We start from the raw sequence: 20,511 nt of genomic DNA, 5'->3' as shown, positions 1-20,511 counted from the left end.
GCTGAGGGCCACTACCACCGGTCTTGCTATCATAGGTATACCAAACAGACAAGCTCCAAGACCAACTCTGAAACTAGTGGTGATCCGGTGGCATTCCACCCAGACCCAGACGAGGAGTATGCTAAGACTGAAGAACATTGTCATAGTGGACTGTTCAGGTTCATTAGGGGTTATATTTGAGAAGCCTCAAGTGATAATAATGACTGAGTTATGCAAATACCTGACTTGATTTGTTTGTAGAATCTGGTGTCGGCCTAGGTGAGGTTAAAACGTTCACTAAAAAGCACATCCATAGAAAGATCAAGGGGGAGTTTGGGGAGAGTATACATATGATACCAGATGAGATGGGCAAATTGCTGGTCTATCCTGACAACCTTTCACTGTCCCAGCTGGTGAAAGAAAACCAGAGGCTTAAAGAGGAACTCCTAGCTACCAAGCAGAACACCTCCAAGGTAAGTATGATGATGATAAATATGTCCACTATCCTGAGAAATGATGTCAAGCGGCATGATGTTCAAATGCCCTGGCCTCCAGTACCAGAGGAGTTGAAGGATGGAGCACCCTTCATTCCATGCTCTTTGAAAACATTCAGCAAATACCATCCCTTCTAACTCAGCTTGCATCATTGATAGAATGGCCATTGTACAGAAAATGATGGCAAATACCACTAATGCCTCTTTTGGAGAAGCCTCCAAATCCATCTTGTCTGCGGTCCCGAGGGAGGGGAGAGTCAACCGTCGAATTGATGTTGTCTTCGACGTCTACAAGGAGAACTCCATTAAAAATGCCGAGCGGGTAAAAAGAGGGTCTGAGAGTGCCATTACATTTGGTAAGATTGCATCCGGCCATAGGTTGAAGCAATGGAAGAGTTTTCTACATTGTGTAAACAACAAGACCCAACTGATTGATTTTCTGGTTGAGGAATGGAGCAACGACCAAAGTCTACGTGAGAGGCTGGACAGGAAAGAGCTCTTCCTCACACATGGAGACAAGTGCACAAGAGTTACAAAGGACTCAGTGTCTGATGTTCAAGATCTACAGAGCAGCCAGGAGGAGGCAGACACCCGGCTACTTCTACATGCCGAGCACTGCGTCAGGTCTGGTCTGACAGCTGCTGTCATCGTGTCACCAGACACTGATGTCTTCATCTTGGCAATGGCCTTCACACCAAAGTTAAAATGCCCAGTATACTTCAAATTGGGATCCAAGACGCGCACTGAATACATAGAGATTAGGAAAGCTGCAGATGCCCTTGGTCTTCAAAAATGTGCCTGCCTCCTGGGTCTCCATTCATTCACGGGTTGTGACACCGTGAGCAGCTTTGCTGGCTGCGGCAAAGTTTCAGCTCTTCGGCTTATAAGCCATGAGGAACACATGACCACCCTGCAGTCATTAGGCCAATAATTAATGGGACCTATCAAATGAATCAATCCAGCGACTAGAGGCACTGACTTGTTCCCTCTACAGCGCCAGGACAGCCATCAACAGCATCAATGAGTTGCGTTTCAACATCTTTTGTGCGAAGAAAGGCGAGGCCGAGTCTTGGCAACTCCCCCCCTGTGCATCTTCCTTGCTCAATCACGGTAAGAGGGCCAACTACCAATGTGCAATCTGGAAGAGAAGTTTGGACAGGAATCCAGATATTCCGTCTCCATGTGGCCCTGGATGGAGGGTAGATGACGGACAGTTGGTGATTGACTGGGGTGACGCACCACCTGCCCCTGAGGCTGCCATGGAGTTGATCGCCTGCAACTGTCCAAGGCAGTGCTTTGAGAAGAGCTGTTCCTGCCTCCAGAACAGGATGAGGTGCACATACCTATGCAAGTTGCAGACTTGTAGCAACATGCAAGAGGAGGTGGAGGAGGAGGAGGAGGAACATGGCAAGGTTGAATTTGAAGGCTCATCCGATGATGACAACAGTGACTCAGACGAAGATTGAGATGCAACTCAGACATGGATACTGGGGCCCCTTTAATGGACACACTATGGTACTGTAGGAGGATGTGATGCTTGGTAGTGCAAGGGGTCAACTCTGATGAAACAATTAATAAATGTATTGATTAGTTATTGATCTCTCTGGGGGAGATACATGTAGTTGTATTTCATGCTCTTCGGGGGTCTCTTTGAACCAGTAGGATTAGGCTGGGAATTGAGGCTTAAATAGGCCGACCAAATCCATTAAGAGGAATTTCTAGCAGGTATCAATATTTTGATATGTTGTTAAGGGATGATTTCCCATGTTTCATGAGGTATTCTGTCAGATGGACGTAAAAAATGCATACCTGAGGTTCAATGGTGAATGACCTTCACCTTGACTACATGTGACCTTTAAATGCCTAACAGCCCTAAACTAAATAAGAGCACATTTTCACATGATATTTGACATTTGTATTAAAATGTTGCTTGAAAGATTTTTTTTTTGACACCAACACATTGGCATCTTCCATTTTTGCATGTTTTTCAGGCTAAATATGGCCGTTTTCAAAGATGTGTCAAATTCCGTTATGTACCATAGCTCAGATACAAATAAAATCCACACTTTTAGGCATAAAATGGACTTGGACACTTATTAACTTCTATTTGAGCCCATTTTGGCTGAGAAATTCCCATTGGTAGGGTAACTGTGGTGATTTTTTTGGACGGATGGCCACATTTTAAGCAGGGGTCAAATTTTATGACCTTTTGACCTCTAGTGACCTACTTAATTAGCATATTGGCAAATAATAGATATAATTATGTAGAACATGAAATGTCCAACATTTTGATTGGTTATTTGTAGCAATTGGACCATTAGTTCAAACGATATCGCAATTTATATTTCCCCTACCCCATAATTTCGGGTCCCGGATCGGGCCCAGTCCTCCATCTTTAAGAGGTGATTACTAGCACTAAGCGACCGTTCCAAGCTTGGCTTCCAAGTTTTTTGTCATCTATGGGTATATGCCTTTCAAGAAAACACGGTGAGATTTTGCCACCCCAGGTGGTACCAATATCTGGTCTGGCTCATGGACTATTAAGGTCAACTCGATTAACAATGAATCCTTTGCAAACACGGTGAACGAAGGTTGAGAGCTGAAACAGTCAGAGAACTTGGGGTCGTGAAGAAAATCAACATCACACCATTCATCTTCCCCCATCCAAAACCTTGAACTCTTCTACCCCCGTTAATTCACCCCAGATACACTTTTTTGGAAATACCGACTTCTTTCCTGGAAGTTCTAGCAGTGTCCATATGTTTTATACCTCTCCCACCTCCCCCTCCCACCCCCTGCCTTCCCATGCCTCCTCCCCCCAAGCCCTCTCCCTCCCACAGATCTTCCGATGTCCCTGTTCTCTGCTGTTGTACTTGTGCGCTTCCCCCTCTCCCCATCCTGTCTCCCGCTCACTTTCTTGTATGTTTTGTGTGTCCGTTTTATTTTTTTTGATTGATGTTAGCTCTTAGACGAGCCTCGATCTTGTATACAAAAAAAAAAAAAATAGTCAGGGAGGCTATTTGGAGAGGAATCTTCTTCTTCTTTGGTGATCAGCACAAGGCTGTGGGTATCATCATTTCCTGGCGGTGTAGCTGTGCCACTGTTGCAGCGCCTCCCGTAGGTTACAGCAGGAATTTATCGAGGGTATCGTGCTATTTACATCAGACTTCATTCCCCTGTTAACACCCACTGTCAAACAAACCATACATCGATTGCATACCCCTGCAATTCAACACCTTGAGATACTCGAGCACCGCACCTGGTGTCCATTGTAATGGACCGCTTGTACAGCATTGGGCGATCGATGGCGCCTCGCTACAGGCATGGGCAGATATGCTCTAAAGCTCACCCGGATTGGCCAAGACGGTTGCTCGCCTGGGAATGGACATGCCGTGCCGAGACCAAGATGGGCGGGGCATGGGATCATCCTGGCAAAAGCTCCTCCTTCCCCCGAGAGACAAAAAGCGCAGGGAGAGCCTTCATGAAGTTTCGGCGTGTGGGGAAAAGCTTCCGAGAGGAAAAAGGGGTTTTCATGCAAAAAGCTTATGAGGGAAGCATTTTGAGGAAAGCGTTTGTGAAAAGCATTTGAGGATAGTGTTTGACCGAGAGGGAAGGTGTGGTGGTAGTACCTGTGAAGACTGCTTGGTGAAGGAAGGGGGCAGTTTGCCAGGGACAATTGGTGGTCCCAGAGTTGTTGAAGAGACCGCAGTTCCAGTCACAATTCTCACCTCCATAATCACTCGTGTCCCGGTGCCATAACAATCCATAATAACATGACTTCCCTCACAAGGAACTTCAAAGTAGGAGAAGGCAATTTGGCCTGTCAAAGCCTGCGCTATTATTACCAACCTATGGTTGTTTTTGCATGCCATTCTCCTTTTAAAATGCTGAGCACCAAGCAAAGAAGCAGCACCTACGATTTTTTAAGTATTTGGTATGACTCTGCCGAGGTTCGGACCACTGACCTCCCAGACTCAGGGCAGACGCTCGAAGCATTGAGCCACTGAGGCCGATTGAAAGATATGACAGGTGATAACACAACAAATGAACTACAACTTGAAGCTCTCCGGGGTTCAGTGACGACTATTAAAAGAGACATGGGAGCAAAGGTGCTGTGATATGCAACAGTGAAGAACCGGATGATGTGCCTGGAAAAGATCACAAAAAAGATCCTCAAACAAACATAAAAATTAAATTGTGCAGATACTTTGGGCAATAGGAGGGCCTTGTTCCATTTTGTGATACAAACTTATGTAGATTAGAACATAAGAACACGAATGAATGAACACACACATACACACACACACACACACACACACACACACACACACACACACACACACACACAAACACACACACACACACACACACACACGTACACACAAACAGAGACACACAAACACATAGAGACACACACAGACACACACGGATACATACACACATACATACACATACACAGACACACAAACATATACAGACACACACATAAACACACAGATACATACACACACATACAAACACAGACACACAAACACATACAGACAAACACACACACACAAACACACACACTGTATCATGTCATACTCTTTCCTGAATATCGATTGTGCTAGAGCAGTGTCGAAGAGTTGCCATTCCGGATGGGTCACCAGTCCGATGCAGGACACTCGATGACCCGACTGTAGGTGCAGCAATTTGTAATTTAGCCAGGGTGCCGGTGATAGCTTGCCCACAATATGCACGGACACCATGGGATATGTAACATCCACCAACTAATGTGAGCAGATGGGACACCGTTTGATGTCCATCTGAGGGATGGAACACTCTGAGCCGTTGGGCGTGTATGCCTCTAAGCTATCCGTCCAACATGGAACACAACCAACAACAAAACACAAAATCATGGAAAGTGCTTCCCTTTTCTTCTGTAAGCATGGGTAAATGGCAGAGCATACTCATCTTATGCCAAAGATCTCAAACAGGCCAACCTCCTGGTTCAACTCCCAAAACCCAAGCTTTGCACATTGGTGTGTCGTCAATTCCCAGAAATATCGGGTCATTAGAGCCTTCGCAACTGGTTTCGAAAACTAATAGAAGATTAAAAACAAAACATTTTAAAAAGAACAAAAGACAATATCAGGAAAATCAAAATATATCACCAAGATTACTTTTGGGGAAATGATCTCTGCCCTTGAAATCCATTGTTGTTGCTGATTTATTTAATTTCCTCTTTACAAACAGCCAGATCTCTATCGGCTCATTCAACTCTGGATATGCTGTTGTTCCTCTATTAGCAATTGTTGGGGGATCAAAGTCTCAAATAGGGCACGAGTGTCTCCCTGGACATGTACTCGATTGGGAATTTGACACAGTCTGGCATCCTGGTCCACTTGTCAAACTCGCTGCCTGAAGCATATAAACCAAAAAAGTTTTTGTTAGAATTCGTCCACAACTTTTTGAGATATCGTGCTATGTATTGTCTTTGGCCCCATATCACTCAATGGTGAAAAATCACTTTAAAATTCTCGGATCTGCATCTGGATCTTCACCGAAATCGAATAAATTCCTCCTTGTCACGCATGGAACCTGTCCACCGAGTATCGTCCACAACTTTTGACATATCAGGATTCCAGACAGACAAACAGACATGAAAACAACACCTCCGTCCACCTTTGGTGGCATAGGTAATAAAAATAATATTACTCGAGGAATATTTGACATAAAATAGCAAAATGTTTTGTTTACATTTCCATTGTTTTTACTCAGGCATTGCTCTTCTGTCTCAGAAGAATTCGGTTTTTCCCCACTCTTCTTGACAATTTTCAGCCCACACTTCTGCTTGCAAAACTCTTCGACAAAATTTGATATTGATGATAAATTTCATATTTTCCATATGTAAAGCCATGGAGTAGTTTACCTTAATGGAGAGGAACTCTGCGATGATTGGCTGAAGCACCATGTCATCCTTTAACCAACTCTGTTGTCCATCAGCCTCAATCTTGCCCCGTAAGCGCCACCGCTGCCGCCCATAGCGCAAAGACACCTGGAAGACAATCAAGTTCAATGGGTGAACTGCACTACAAAACCACTCAAAATACTTGGGAAGAATATGAAGTGAAACCTCTCTCCTATGCAGCATGTGATTTTACACAATGATAAACAAGAAGGAGCAATCAGAGGTTGCAGACACTCGCAAGGACGTGTTTTTAGTGCTTTTCAATGCTTTGTGTTGAAACAAATATGGCGGCCTAACCACGTGACTAATGAAGTCATCGTTATTTTTTTTTTCTCCACCAATTTATCCCTAGATGATGCTCAAGAAATTTCTTCCTGATCGGATGAGGTTTTGTACTCGTCTAATTATGACGTCATACTGGAGACACCTATGACATCATCATCAACATATTTTACTCCCCATGGAGAGTTCTTTACAATGAGCCATGTCTCAATTTTTTCTTTGCAGCACTTTCGGAGATATAGAGGTGTAAATGTTTTCGTTTTTTCCAAGATGGCGGCCGAACCACGTGACCTATGACGTCATAATTATCATTAAAAAATTATACAGGTGGAGTTGCACCTATGTTGAAAATTTCCTGTCAATCGGACCAACGGTTGCAGAGAAAATCATATTTATTCTGTGCGACAAACAGACGGACAAACAAACAGACAAACAAACACAAAAACGGACTCAAATGCAATACCCTCTCCTCAGGCGAGGGTAACAAGGAACTTGCACGCAAACCTTTTGGCCAATCAAGTCTGCGCTGCATCTACTCTTTCTTTTGCTCCGAAGAAGAAGAAGGAAGAAAGGTTAATGCTCAAAATGTCAGCTCCTTCTTGCTCCCACAGCAGTTAACATACCTCAATATCTTGTCGATTTAACCTATTGCACGACACCTACACCACATTCATTCAATCTAAGAGTTTATTACATCAAATTCAGAGCGGGAGACTGGAAGATTGGGGAGGAGAGCAGTTGGGCAGGTACAGACATCACACATGTAGTTATCAAGATCCATCAAGTCATGGCCGACTTCTGGTTACATTTATGATTACATTCCTCTCGAGATTTTTGTTTTTTACCCCACGCTGTAAGAAAAAATGGTGGGATATTGTAATCGGCTCCATCAGTCTGTCTGTCTGTCTGTCCATCCATCCATCTGTTTCCCTATCTCTTCCGAAATGGTTGTGCAGACATTCACCAACCTTTGTAGTTATGATCATCACAAAGGAAGAAGATGCAAGAGCATTATTACTCCCGCCAGGGAATAATGCATTCACTCGTGTCCGTGTGTGTGTGTGTGTGTGTGTGTGTGTTTGTGTGTTCGTGAACAAGATATCTGGAAAAGTTTTGAACGGATTTGGATGAAAGTTGGTGGGATGATTGCCCTTGGGATAAGGAAGAATTGATTAGTTTTTGGTGAAGCTCAGGATATTATTCCCGATCCAGGAATTTTTTGAAGGATTGTTTACCATTGGAAGATAGGGCTCATTTTTTTTAAGCATTATCTTCTATATATTCTATATTTCACATTGTGATATGAAAATAGTTTTCATATTTGTTGTAAATGTAGTTTAAACTCGTGGTTATGCGTTAGAGCGGTGTATTTTTTTTAAGCATTATCTTCTATATATTCTATATTTCACATTGTGATATGAAAATAGTTTTCATATTTGTTGTAAATGTAGTTTAAACTCGTGGTTATGCGTGAGCGGTGTATTTTTTTTAGCAGCGTCGTCTTCAATGTTCATTTTTTTTTCTTTCTAATAAAGACACATTCTGTCATTTTAAAACCACCAACGTGTGTATTAGGTTTCCCCGTTTCATAAAATGTATCGTTTGATACGTATAATGCTTTAAAACTGTTTTTTATTTTTACCTAAGAAGAGATATCAACATTTAGCTCAGCGAATGTCATTCGCGGTGTCAGTATTTGATGAACTTATAAAGACTTAGTTCCAGATTTGTCAATGGCTGAGGTATATTAACAAACGAATAAAACAGATTTGGCAAAATTCCAACTTTAAAAAAAAAGATCGCATATTCACCCAGGGTTGTGAGAGGCTGAAGAAGAAGAAACCTCGCTTGGGCTTCCCAGACCAAAAAAATAATTCTGGTTCTGGCTCTGCGATATTCAGGTTTATTACTCCCGCCGGGGAGTAATGCATTCAATCGTGTCCGTCCGTGTGTGTGTGTGTGTGTGTGTGTGTGTGTTCGTATGTTCGTGTGTTTGTGTGTTTGTGAACAAGATATCTGGAAAAGTTCTGAACGGATTTGGATGAAAGTTGGTGGGATGATTGCCCTTGGGATAAAAAAGAATTGATTAGTTTTTGGTGAAACTCAGGATATTATTCTGGATCCAGGAATTTATTTTGGAAATTTTTTTGGGAAAGATTTTTTCTGTTTTACTGCATTAAAGCTTTTATTCTTATTCTTAAATTATGTTTTTCTCCTCTAATTCCGAGATATATCAAAATAAATTATCTGACAGTTAGGCCTTACTTTCTTTTTCATTTATTGTTTTGGGGAGAGGGGATGTTAAACAAAACGTATTATTCCAACTAAACCCACGGCGGGAGTATGCGCTCTACTGAGTGGCGTTCTCGTTATTGTTTGAACAATTACTGAATTTCTTTTTTAAATTCCCATATCCGGATTCGAAGTCGAATCTTCACCAAAATATAATCAATTCTTCCTTGACACACACCCAACCAGTCCACAAAGTTTTGTACGAATCCGTCCACAACTTTTTGAGATATCCTGTTCACAGACATAAGACAGACAAACAGACAGACAGGGATGAAAACATAACCTTCGCACACCTTCGGTGGCAGAGTTGACAACAATTCCATAGCCAGCTGAACTAGAGTGAAGGCGATGGCGCCGATTGCAAATCCCCATGCTGCCCAGCTTTAAAAGTTGAGAGAGGGCAAAAGGTTCCACCAGGAATGGCCCAATGTCAAATTTTCAGTTTAAAAAACCCGTTTTGACTCCTGTGACCCTAAGATCCCACTCCCTGGGGCATGAACCCGGGGTAAAATAAATTTAAAAATCGTTTCATATTTCATGCACCCCCAATTGTTGATTGCATACACAAGGGTTCATTGAAAAAATGTTTTCAAATGTGCCCATAATTGTATTTTTTGGTATTTGACCTTGTGAACCTGACCCAGGGAATTGGGCGATATGTGATACTGTTTTTGCACCTTCGTAAAATGTGGAGATCATAACTACTAAGTTTAGTGAATTTCTGCCCAACAGCTTAGAAGGAGATGGCATTACGGAAGGACGCACAGACAGACACACAAAGGGAGCCAATTACAATATCCCCCCTACCCCGGGTTTTTTTTTTTTTAAGAGCGTGGGGATAATAAATGGGGGTAACAACAACAATTCCATGACAGTTGGGCTGAGAGGATTGCCCACCAAAAGTCCGGGCCATAACAAAGAAGAACGAAAGCGAAGGCAATGGTGTGCCATCGCAAATCCCCAGGAGTAAAGCCAGCGGTGTGACGAATGAGGAAGCAGCACTGATGTCAGTACAGAGCTTTTTAAACATGCCACGAGGGTGTGTAGAACAAAAAGTCTGGGCCAACAGTTTGGAGAGGATGGAGCTATTCTGGGGGTCTGGAGCAGTATAAAAGTGTCTGGCAAGTTGCCACACACCCAATAGAAATGTTTCGTGGGCCGACACTTGCTGAGCTGTTCCAAAGCCTCAGAGATAGGCTGCTGAAGGTCGCCAGGTGGTCACCTCCTCAGGCCATCAATGGCCCTCAGGGGTGCTGCCACCAAGGCATGGCCCAGCCACATATCCGCCTCGTGATCCTACCTGCCACATCTCCGAGAGGTGAATGAGAGGGACCACAGTGGATCTCCAGGAGGAACTAACCGGATGGGTGTTTTTTTTTAGGAGACGCCATCTCCTTACTGGATGGCCATTGCCTTTCCTGGGGAGCGCGTTGGCCCTTTAGGTGGTATCGCTTTTAGTCCTGCGGAGTGTCACAGTCGTTCTCGCTACTGGAAAATGGCCTTGAACATGTATTTAGTTAGTTACATCACAACAACAGGCATTTTAAGGCCATTTTCCCTGCTAGAGCGGGGGTTAGCATTGCAGGCCCCATGACAATCTTCTCCATTTTGCCCTATTTTCTAAATCTCCCCTTGTTAACCCCCTTGCCCGCATTTCTTCTTCCACCACCTTTAGCCAAGTCTTTCTCGGTCTTCCTCGTCCTCTACGTCCTTCTACATTCATTTCCATCACTCTTCTCAACCAGTCACTTTCATCCTTCCTCAACACATGACCAAACCATCTCAACCTGTTCCTCTTCACAGCATCAATCACAGGCTCTATTCCCATCATCTTTCACAATTCATCATTTGTCTTCCTCTCTCTCAACGATACACCGCACATCCACCGAACCATTCGCATTGCCACCCTTTCCAGCCTTCGTTGCTGCTCTACGTTCATTACCCATGTCTCGCTCCCATAAATCACAACACTTCTCACGCATGCAGCATACACCTTTCCCTGCCACATCTCCTAGAGGTGACTGAGAGGGACCATAGTGGATCTCCGGAAGGAACTAACCGGATGGGTGTTTTTTTTAGGAGACGCCATCTCCTAACCGGCGGGTTGTTGCCTTTAGATGGTCGTATTTAGTTAGTTAGATAGGTCGTATTTATTTAGTTAGATAAACGTAAAATCTACATGTTCCATTTTCAAGGTGTGGTTTTGGGGCTGTGTTGTTTTCCGATGAGGAGTGGTATTCTTGTTTGAATTTGTACATCCGAGTCCTGCAGTTTGAGATAACAATTATGAGAGCTTATTGGTGCTGAATTGTGAGCTTCTGTGTACGGTACCACATTGGAGGTGTGGTGCGAATTGACTACCCCTGTGTGCAACAAAGACATCCTCTCATCCTCGATCAAAACCCACAAAATCAATGGCACAGCTTCTTCTTAAGTGTCAGCTCTAATTCATAATCCAAGAGCGACATGTTCAAAACGGCTCACAGGATGCAAACTAAACCGTCTCAAGAAGAGGAAGGAGCTATTCTGGTCGGAAACAAGAATCGTGCGAAAATGGCAAGGAAAACTGAAATGAAAGACAAGTAATTTTGGTACTTGTTGTGGCATTTGCTGGCAGTAAAGAGCTTTTCAATATGGCGTTCCAAAGCCACTCTTACTGATCGTAGAAGCAAGCAAACAAATCCGCTATGCTCGTCTCGGAACACCCTAGTATCGCATATATGACGGAAAGTTCCACAAATTTGGAAGCATTTGTAAAGATGTCTTATGGTAACTTTTAGCTTTCATAAATATGATAATTTGCAGTGGTAATCACTGCAAACTTGTCTCCAAGTTGTCTGGTCTGGGTTCCATTTCCGACATAGACTTTAAACTGTTGGACTGGTGCTTCACAGTCCCGGTTGTTGTCCCTCGGCTTCACGTAAAGCTGGGTGTCCCATTTGGAAGCATTAGTTTGTGGACTTTTCAGAAAAGTCGTTTTTGTACTCCACCAAATCTTGGGGGTGGCCCCGGGACGACTCAAAGGTGAACGTACTCGAGCTTTTACACTTGCAGTTTTCTCCCCTGGGGCCACCTGCGAGATTGGTCTCACCTCAGGGCGAACTCAACCCTTCTCCAAACCATGGGTGGGATTGTTCAACTGAAGTGAAACACTCACCCCAGGGCCCAAGGTATACTGTCCAGGGCCCAAGGTATACTTCTAACAAAAGGGGGGTTGAGTTCGCCCCAGGTGATCTGAGGAGCTGTGAGTGGTAACAGGTGAGTGATCCATAATTAACATAACACAATTCAGATTCACATGTTCTCTGTGGATTTTAATTAATTACTGAAATAACTGATTCATTACTTTAATTCTGTCATAACTGAAATATTTGCAATTGTGCTTTGATTGCTTTTGCACCAAAATTATTGATTTTGCATCCAAAAAGCACACAATTCAGGCCTTCGCAACCTTTAGCTTCCTGTGCGGTAATTCCACCAAATGTATGCGCACAAGGTGTTCTCCCACCTCAAGTTGAAACCTTAAAGTGTAAAATGGTCGTGGTGAACCCCAGAAGAACCAAACTCGTGTTGTTGCATAGGCTTTTCAGGAAGAGTAAAATTGTAAGGCCATTGAGAACATCTCAGAAAAATAATGGCCAATGTTCTCAGAAAGGTGAAGACAACAATTGTGAGCAATTAGATCACAGAACATGATTTTGAATGAGTGTGCATGTATGTGTATATATATATATATATATATTAGTTAGTTATTATATATAGTTAGTTATTTAGTTACTATATATTAGTTAGTTACTCCTATAGTTAGTTATTTCTTATCAAATGTAAAGCATAGACCCCTTTCCAGTGTTAGTATGCGTTGAGGCAGGCAGGATGATGGTCGGCCTCATTGAAGCCTAAAGTGCCTCGTCATGGGACTCGGCCAGGCCCTGCAGGCCCGAAGGAGGAGCTAAGGGAGTGGCCAATGAGAGCTGCAACCAATGGGAGCTAAAGGGAGTGGCCAAGGGTGACCAATGAGGGGCTGTCACGTCACGTGACCCCCGGCGGCCAATTGAGACCCACGGAACATTCGGGTAGGGTTTTGGGGGTATATAAAACCCGGCCCAGAACCTGCTAGCCTGTCTCTCTGATGCACGCGCTGGGCTCCTGCTATACTCTCTTGCTGGGCTCCTCCTATACTCTCTCGCTTGGCTCCAGCATACTGAACGCTCCTCTGGTTCCTGCTACGAGTACGTGATTGATCGTCGTCCTTACCGCGATCACCTCCGGCTGTTGGTGCCTCGGGTTGGAGCGATTCCCGGGGGGGCTTTCGTCCACCAAGCCCATTCGCACAAGCCGCAAGACCGAGCCCATCCGGGCGAGCTGCACGAGGCGGCCGCGCTTCTTGCGCATTACCCTCTTCCCCCCCAACCCCCCTTCCCCGAACGAATGAGGGCCCTTGTCTGGCACCATAGGTAAGGCCGTTAAGATTCTTCGCTTTGTCCATGTTCTGTATATATCGTGAATAAATACTGTGTTTGGTTTCCAACCTGGCCGTAATTGTCCTTTCCCATATTGACTTAGCATCGCCCGAATTAAAACCGCTCGATCGGGTTCGATAGTGTTAACGGCACGAGTCAAGCGACGCACAACCACTCGGCGTCAAGAATCCACGTGACTCATGCGGGGTTCAGCCCCCGTTCTCACGGCTGCGTGTGTCCGAAGGTATTCGGGTTGTGACCGTTAACCATTCCACGCGCAGCTGCGGGTTCGGCGGCTGGTGTTGCCTAGCAACCCGTCCGCCACGAGTACAGTAGTTGTGGTTGGCGGCCTCGTGGACCCGGAGTTCGAGGGGGAGCAGGGCCTAAACCCCCCTTAGTACGTCGACGAACCCGGGATCCGCAACAATATATATACAGATACATTATATATATATATATATATATATATATATATATATATATATATATATATGAGTGTGTGTATATATAAATAAATAAATGAAAAAACACCGTTTAGAGGCCATTTTTCCCCGCAAAGCGGGGGTTGGCCTTTTTCGGGGACCGTGGTTGTTGTTGTTTTTTTTGGTCCCCTTTTTGAAGCAATGTTTTACGGCCGGATGCCCTTCCTGACGCCAACCCTGTTTGTCGCCTTTTTACGACACACAGGGAATTACCAGTGAACTGGTACTCAATTAGCCGACCTCGGAAGGATGACAGGCTGAGTCAACCCCCCTGGCGTTAATTCAGCGATCGACCGGGATTCGAACCCAGGATCCTTGGATCCTACGCTGGCACCCTAGCCGCTAGCCCAACACCAGGCTATATATTTATATATATATATGTGTGTATGTATGTATGTATGTATGTATGTATGTATGTATGTATGTATGTATGTATGTATGTATGTATGTATGTATGTATGTATGTATGTATGTATGTATATATATATATATATATATATATATACAGACCTGGCATTTAATATGGAATATTTTTTTTGTGGGGGTGAACTTACTTTTCAAGATGACTGAGAACCAAAAGTTCATTGGAATTATGTTGAAATTATTCTAGATTTTGTTAATGTGATCTTCAAAAGAAACAAAAACCACATTTGACATTTCGAAGCAAATAAATTGATCCTTGAAAGTGATATAAACTGATATCAAACTCAATTCACGGACAGTACTGTGTTAAACTTCTGTGCGTTTTCCAGAAGTATCTCTTTATTTTGCATACGAGCCCAAATTTTTTTTTAACAAAAACAAAAGTTAAATTACGACTGGGATTACGGGCAGTAAAATTACAGTTCAGTACTTCTTGTAACCCCCACGAGCATTCAGGAGAGCACGTACACGTTGAGGAATGCTGTTCATGAGATTTGCCAAGGTTTGGACAGGAATTGCTTGCCATGCAGTTACAATAGCCTGCTGCAATTCACGCACAGAGACAGGCTGCTGGTCCAAGTTGTCGATTTGACGCGTTAATTCTGCCCACAAGTTCTCTATCGGATTCATATCCGGGGACATGGCAGGCCACTCCATATGCTCTACACCACGGTCAGCAAGAAAGTGTTGGATCATTCGAGCACGATGAGGCCGTGCATTGTCATCTTGGAAGACAAAGTTTCCTCGAAAGGCTGCACGAACAAATGGAAGCAATGTTTCTTCCAGAATGGCCCTGTGCTTGAACTGGTTCAGGTTTCCATTCAGAACAACCAGGTCAGTTTTGCCCCCTGCATGAAAAGCAGCCCAAACGGTCACCCCACCACCTCCAGCTTGGACTCTTGGCACTATACCATCTTCGTTGTAGGCTTCATGCACTTGCCTGCGCACTCGGACGCGGCCATATTGACGATAGACCAGAAATCTAGACTTGTCACTGAAGATCACGTGATTCCAGTGTCCTGGCTGCCATTGACGGTGCTCTCTGGCCCACTGCAATCGGCGCTGGCGGTGTTGTCTGGTCAGACGTGCTTTCTCAGGGGACGCCTGGCACAATAGCCTGCTTGAACCAGTCGTTGGTTGACTAGCCTTCTGGATACAGGCACATTTGTCAGTTGCTGCCACTCAGCCCTAAGCCGATTAGCTGACTTGGTACGGCCATTGCGGACTAACCGGTGCAGCTGGCGATCATCCCTCCTTGTGGTTCTGCGGGGACGTCCTGACCTCGGTATTGGAGTAGGGACACCCCTCTGAGCATTTCGTTTCAGGATCTTTGACGCCTGACCTTGAGTGATGACATACTGCGGAGCAATAGCACGCTGTTTCATGCCGGAATTTCGTAAAGCCACCACTAAATGACAAACAGCATTGTCGAGTTGACGGACCATCTCCAGGGGAAGCGGCAATAACGTTTGTAGATGTGCAGCAGTTGTTTCCACTAATACAGAACGCAACAACCCTTATATACCCGATTGTGAAGCCAATCGTCAAATGCACCTGTCCGTACATTTTGTCACGCCACCTGTGATATAATCCTGTTATTGACTTCTTGCTGCGACAGACAATCAGTGACATGGTTCTTTTAACAAAGAAATCACCAAAGCGTAAAAGAAACTCACCAGATTGATATACCGAGTTCAGAAAGTAAACCCAAGTCAAGAAAAAAAAAAAAAATTCCATATTAAATGCCAAGTCTGTATATATATATATATATATATATATATATATATATATATATATATATATATATATATATATATATATAGATATAGATATAGATATAGATATAGATATAGATAGATATATATATATATATATATATTATTATATATATATATATATATATATATATATATATTATAATAGCCGTAGATGATTCTGTCTGTCTGTCTGTCTGTTGGGCGTCTGTCCGGGGTGTGGCTTACTCGGTTTGCAGAGTAGCTCCACCCATAGCTCCACCCATTCTGGGAGTGGCTTCATATAATTATAAACAAATATCCACCATTTTATTAACTCGCATAGCTTTGAGGCCTGTTTTGTAGGCCCGTGGTGTCTTGCTCTCTCTCCCAGTTTTATTTCAAATCAAATTCGATATATCATTTCATTTTTCACAGTCGCTAACATAGTTTTAGACTCGGTTGAAAAAAAACGGGAAGAAAATCCAATGAAAGTTGCCGTTTATAGAACGAAATGAATTCTCAAACGCCTGTAACTTCAAGGCCATTGAGTCTCTCTCACGCCTTTATCTCCAATCTAACTCACCATATGATTTCATTTTTATCGATGGTTTTAGACTCGGTGTCAGCAATAATTGAGAACATTCCACATACGCGGGAAAATGCAGAGATATATTTTTTAAAATCGCGTCATGGTGTATCATACACCGCCCAACATGACACCGACGGCAACGTGTCGATACATATTAAAAATTCGATATATCATTTCATTTTTCACAGTCGCTAACATAGTTTTAGACTCGGTTGAAAAAAAACGGGAAGAAAATCCGATGAAAGTTGCCGTTTATAGAACGAAATGAATTCTCAAAGGCCTGTAACTTCAAGGCCATTGAGTCTCTCTCACGCCTTTATCTCCAATCTAACTCACCATATGATTTCATTTTTATCGATGGTTTTGGACTCGGTGTCACAATAATTGAGAACATTCCACACACGCGGGAAAATGCAGATATATTTTTAAAAATCGCGTCATGGTGTATCATACACCGCCCAACATGACACCGATGGCAACGTGTCGATACATATTAAAAATTCGATATATCATTTCATTTTTCACAGTCGCTAACATAGTTTTAGACTCGGTTGAAAAAAAACGGGAAGAAAATCCGATGAAAGTTGCCGTTTATAGAACGAAATGAATTCTCAAACGCCTGTAACTTCAAGGCCATTGAGTCTCTCTCACGCCTTTATCTCCAATCTAACTCACCATATGATTTCATTTTTATCGATGGTTTTGGACTCGGTGTCAGCAATAATTGAGAACATTCCACACACGCGGGAAAATGCAGAGATATATTTTTAAAAATCGCGTCATGATGTATCATACACCGCCCAACATGACACCAACGGCAACGTGTCGATATATATTAAAAATTCGCTTTTGCTTTTCCGTTAAGATATATTACTTTTTCGTTTGATGACAGTCGTCACAAAAACGTCAACAATGATGCCGACATATATTTCTTCGTTTTTATTTCATTCAACATTATCAGCCGGAAGTAAAATATGTTTCAGGGGTCACCCGTGTGTGCGCATATTAAAGATGCGCAATCGGTCACGATTGGAGAGGAGTGTGAGGCGCGATTGGAGAGGAGTGTGAGGCGCGATTGGAGAGGAGTGTAAGGCGCGATTGGAGAGGAGTGTGAGGCGTGATTGGAGAGGAGTGATTGGAGGGGAGTGTGAGGCGCGATTGGAGAGGAGTGTGAGGCGCGATTGGAGAGGAGTGTAAGGTGCGATTGGAGAGGAGTGTGAGGTACGATTGGAGAGGAGTGTGAGGCACGATTGGAGAGGAGTGTGAGGGGCGATTGGAGAGGCATGTGAGGGATTGGAGAGGAGAGGAGTGTGAGGGATTGGAGAAGTGAGGGATTGGAAAGGAGAGGAATGTGAGGGATTGGAGAGGAGAGGAGTGCTAGGTGGAGAGAGGAGAGTGTCAGGTGGAGACAGGAGAGTGTCAGGTGGAGAGGAGTGAGGGGTCACATATTATGTGAAATAAATAAATTGTGTTCATCACACCATTTCTGGATCTGATGACTTGCCAGTAACCATTTTGTAAAAATGAATGTGCAGCATCTAACTCAATATGTCGAAATGTCACACACATCCATGCCCGTGGGATTCCCACGGGTTTAATTAGTTATGAGCGCATACACTTTAAATAGGTTTATTTGAAATCTTTAATTTTCCACAATATAATTTACTTGCCATTTATCATTTGATGATTACGAGACAAATTCCTCTTGAGGATCGTGACAATTCATGCGCTGCGTGGAAACTTCTATTTCCAAAATGAATGAGACGATCGATGAAGAACGCAGACTTGAACAGGATGTAGCAAGAAAACGAATGAGACGGGCGAACGAGTCCATCGACGAACGTCAATGCAAACTTGCGGGGTCACCCGTGGGAATCCCACGGGCATGGATGTGTGTGACATTTCGACATATTGAGTTAGATGCTGCACATTCATTTTTACAAAATGGTTACTGGCAAGTCATCAGATCCAGAAATGGTGTAATGAACACAATTTATTTAAGCGCAAGCACGAAAGCAAGACGGGCCGATTTCCGATTCCGACGGGCCGACGGGCGAGACGGGCCGATTTGGAGCAAGAAAAAGAACGAGACGGGAGGAAAACGAGAGAAACGAGACGGGGAAAGCCGATTGGAGAGGCGAGTGAGGGGCGATTGGAGAGGCAAGTGAGGAGCGATTGGAGAGGCGAGTGAGGAGCGATTGGAGAGGCGAGTGAGGAGCGATTGGAGAGGAGAGTGAGGAGTGATTGGAGGGGAGTGTGAGGCGCAATTGGAGAGGAGTGTGAGGCGCGATTGGAGAGGCGTGTGAGGCGCGATTGGAGAGGAGTGTGAGGCGCGACTGGAGAGGCGTGTGAGGGATTGGAGAGGAGAGGAGTGTGAGGGATTGGAGAGGTGAGGGATTGGAAAGGAGAGGAATGTGAGGGATTGGAGAGGAGAGGAGTGCTAGGTGGAGAGAGGAGAGTGTCAGGTGGAGACAGGAGAGTGTCAGGTGGAGAGGAGTGAGGGGTCACATATTATGTGAAATAAATAAATTGTGTTCATCACACCATTTCTGGATCTGATAACTTGCCAGTAACCATTTTGTAAAAATGAATGTGCAGCATCTAACTCAATATGTCGAAATGTCACACATCCATGCCCGTGGGATTCCCACGGGTGACCCCGCTAGTATATATATATACAGTCACGTGAAAAAGTAAGTACACCCCATGTAAAGTTTTGACTTTTCCAACATATTTCAACATACAGCTATTTGATCTTCATTTCAACAATATTGATCGATAAAGGTGATATAATATAACAAATATCATGAAACATTTACATTTTGTCGTCCATTGTATCATTTAAATAAACATAAATGCAAATTTCGCATGTGGAAAAAGTAAGTACACCCCTACATTTATCACTACTTCAAATACCTAAAATTAGAATCAGATGCACTAGCTCAGGTGCAAATGATTAGAACATCGTTAGAGAGGATCTTGGAGGAACCTGTCTTATTTAAACCTCAGACATTTAGTTTGGTTTGCTCTTTGTTGTTGAAGTGTGCGGCGTCACCATGCCTAGATCAAAAGAGCTCTCTGATGCCTTCAGAAAGAAGGTTATAGATGCCTACGAGTCTGGGAAGGGATTTAAAACGATCTCCAAACAATTTGAAATCAATCATTCGACTGTCCGGAAGATCATCTACAAGTGGAGAAGATTCCAAACAACTGCCAACTTGTTCAGGCCAGGCCGCCCAGCAAGATCAGCCCGAGAGCAGACCGCAAGATGCTGAAATAAGTCTCTAAGAACCCCAGAATGTCATCACGGGACCTACAGGTACCTCTTGCCACTGTTGATGTCAAAGTGCACGAGTCTACCATTAGAAAGAGGCTGCACAAATTTGATCTACATGGGAGGTGTGCCTGGAGGAAACCTTTGCTGTCCAGAAAGAACATCAGGGCAAGAATAGAGTTTGCCAATGAACACCTCGGCAAAGACCATCACTTCTGGAACAATGTGGTCTGGACAGATGAGTCAAAGGTAGAGCTATTTGGCCACAATACCAGAAGACACGTTTGGCGAAAACCAAAGACAGCATTTGACCACAAGAACCTGATACCAACTGTAAAGCATGGTGGTGGAAATATTATGGTTTGGGGCAGCTTTGCTGCATCAGGGCCTGGGCAGCTCACCATCATATAATCCACTATGAATTCTTCATTGTACCATTGGGTGCTTGAGGATAATGTGAGGCCATCTGTCGGAAAGTTGAAGCTCAACCGAAGGTGGACCTTGCAACATGACAATGACCCTAAACATACCAGTAAATCCACCAAGGAAT

At 43.7% G+C, this 20,511-nt stretch overlaps 2 protein-coding genes across 3 annotated transcripts in view; both read right to left on the bottom strand.

The window, feature by feature from the left end:
- The window catches only part of LOC137421444 (rho family-interacting cell polarization regulator 2), a 105,091-nt gene extending 98,453 nt beyond the window's left edge, over positions 1-6,638 (bottom strand). Inside the window, exon 1 of one of the 2 annotated variants that reach the window (XM_078771396.1) lies at positions 6,385-6,638. In XM_078771396.1, coding sequence (XP_078627522.1) covers positions 6,385-6,606 — 222 coding nt within the window. In that variant the 5' untranslated portion in view covers positions 6,607-6,638. The remainder of the gene's footprint in view (positions 1-6,384) is intronic. The other variant, XM_078771397.1, reaches the window with a different exon arrangement.
- The window catches only part of LOC144890862 (uncharacterized), an 812,162-nt gene that overhangs the window by 551,561 nt on the left and 240,090 nt on the right, over positions 1-20,511 (bottom strand). The gene's annotated exons all lie outside the window — the stretch shown is intronic.

The sequence above is a fragment of the Myxine glutinosa genome, chromosome 2 (assembly GCF_964187855.1).
Source record: "Myxine glutinosa chromosome 2, kmMyxGlut1.1, whole genome shotgun sequence".
Taxonomy (NCBI): Eukaryota; Metazoa; Chordata; class Myxini; order Myxiniformes; family Myxinidae; genus Myxine; species Myxine glutinosa.
This window is presented reverse-complemented; position numbering and strand designations above follow the sequence as displayed.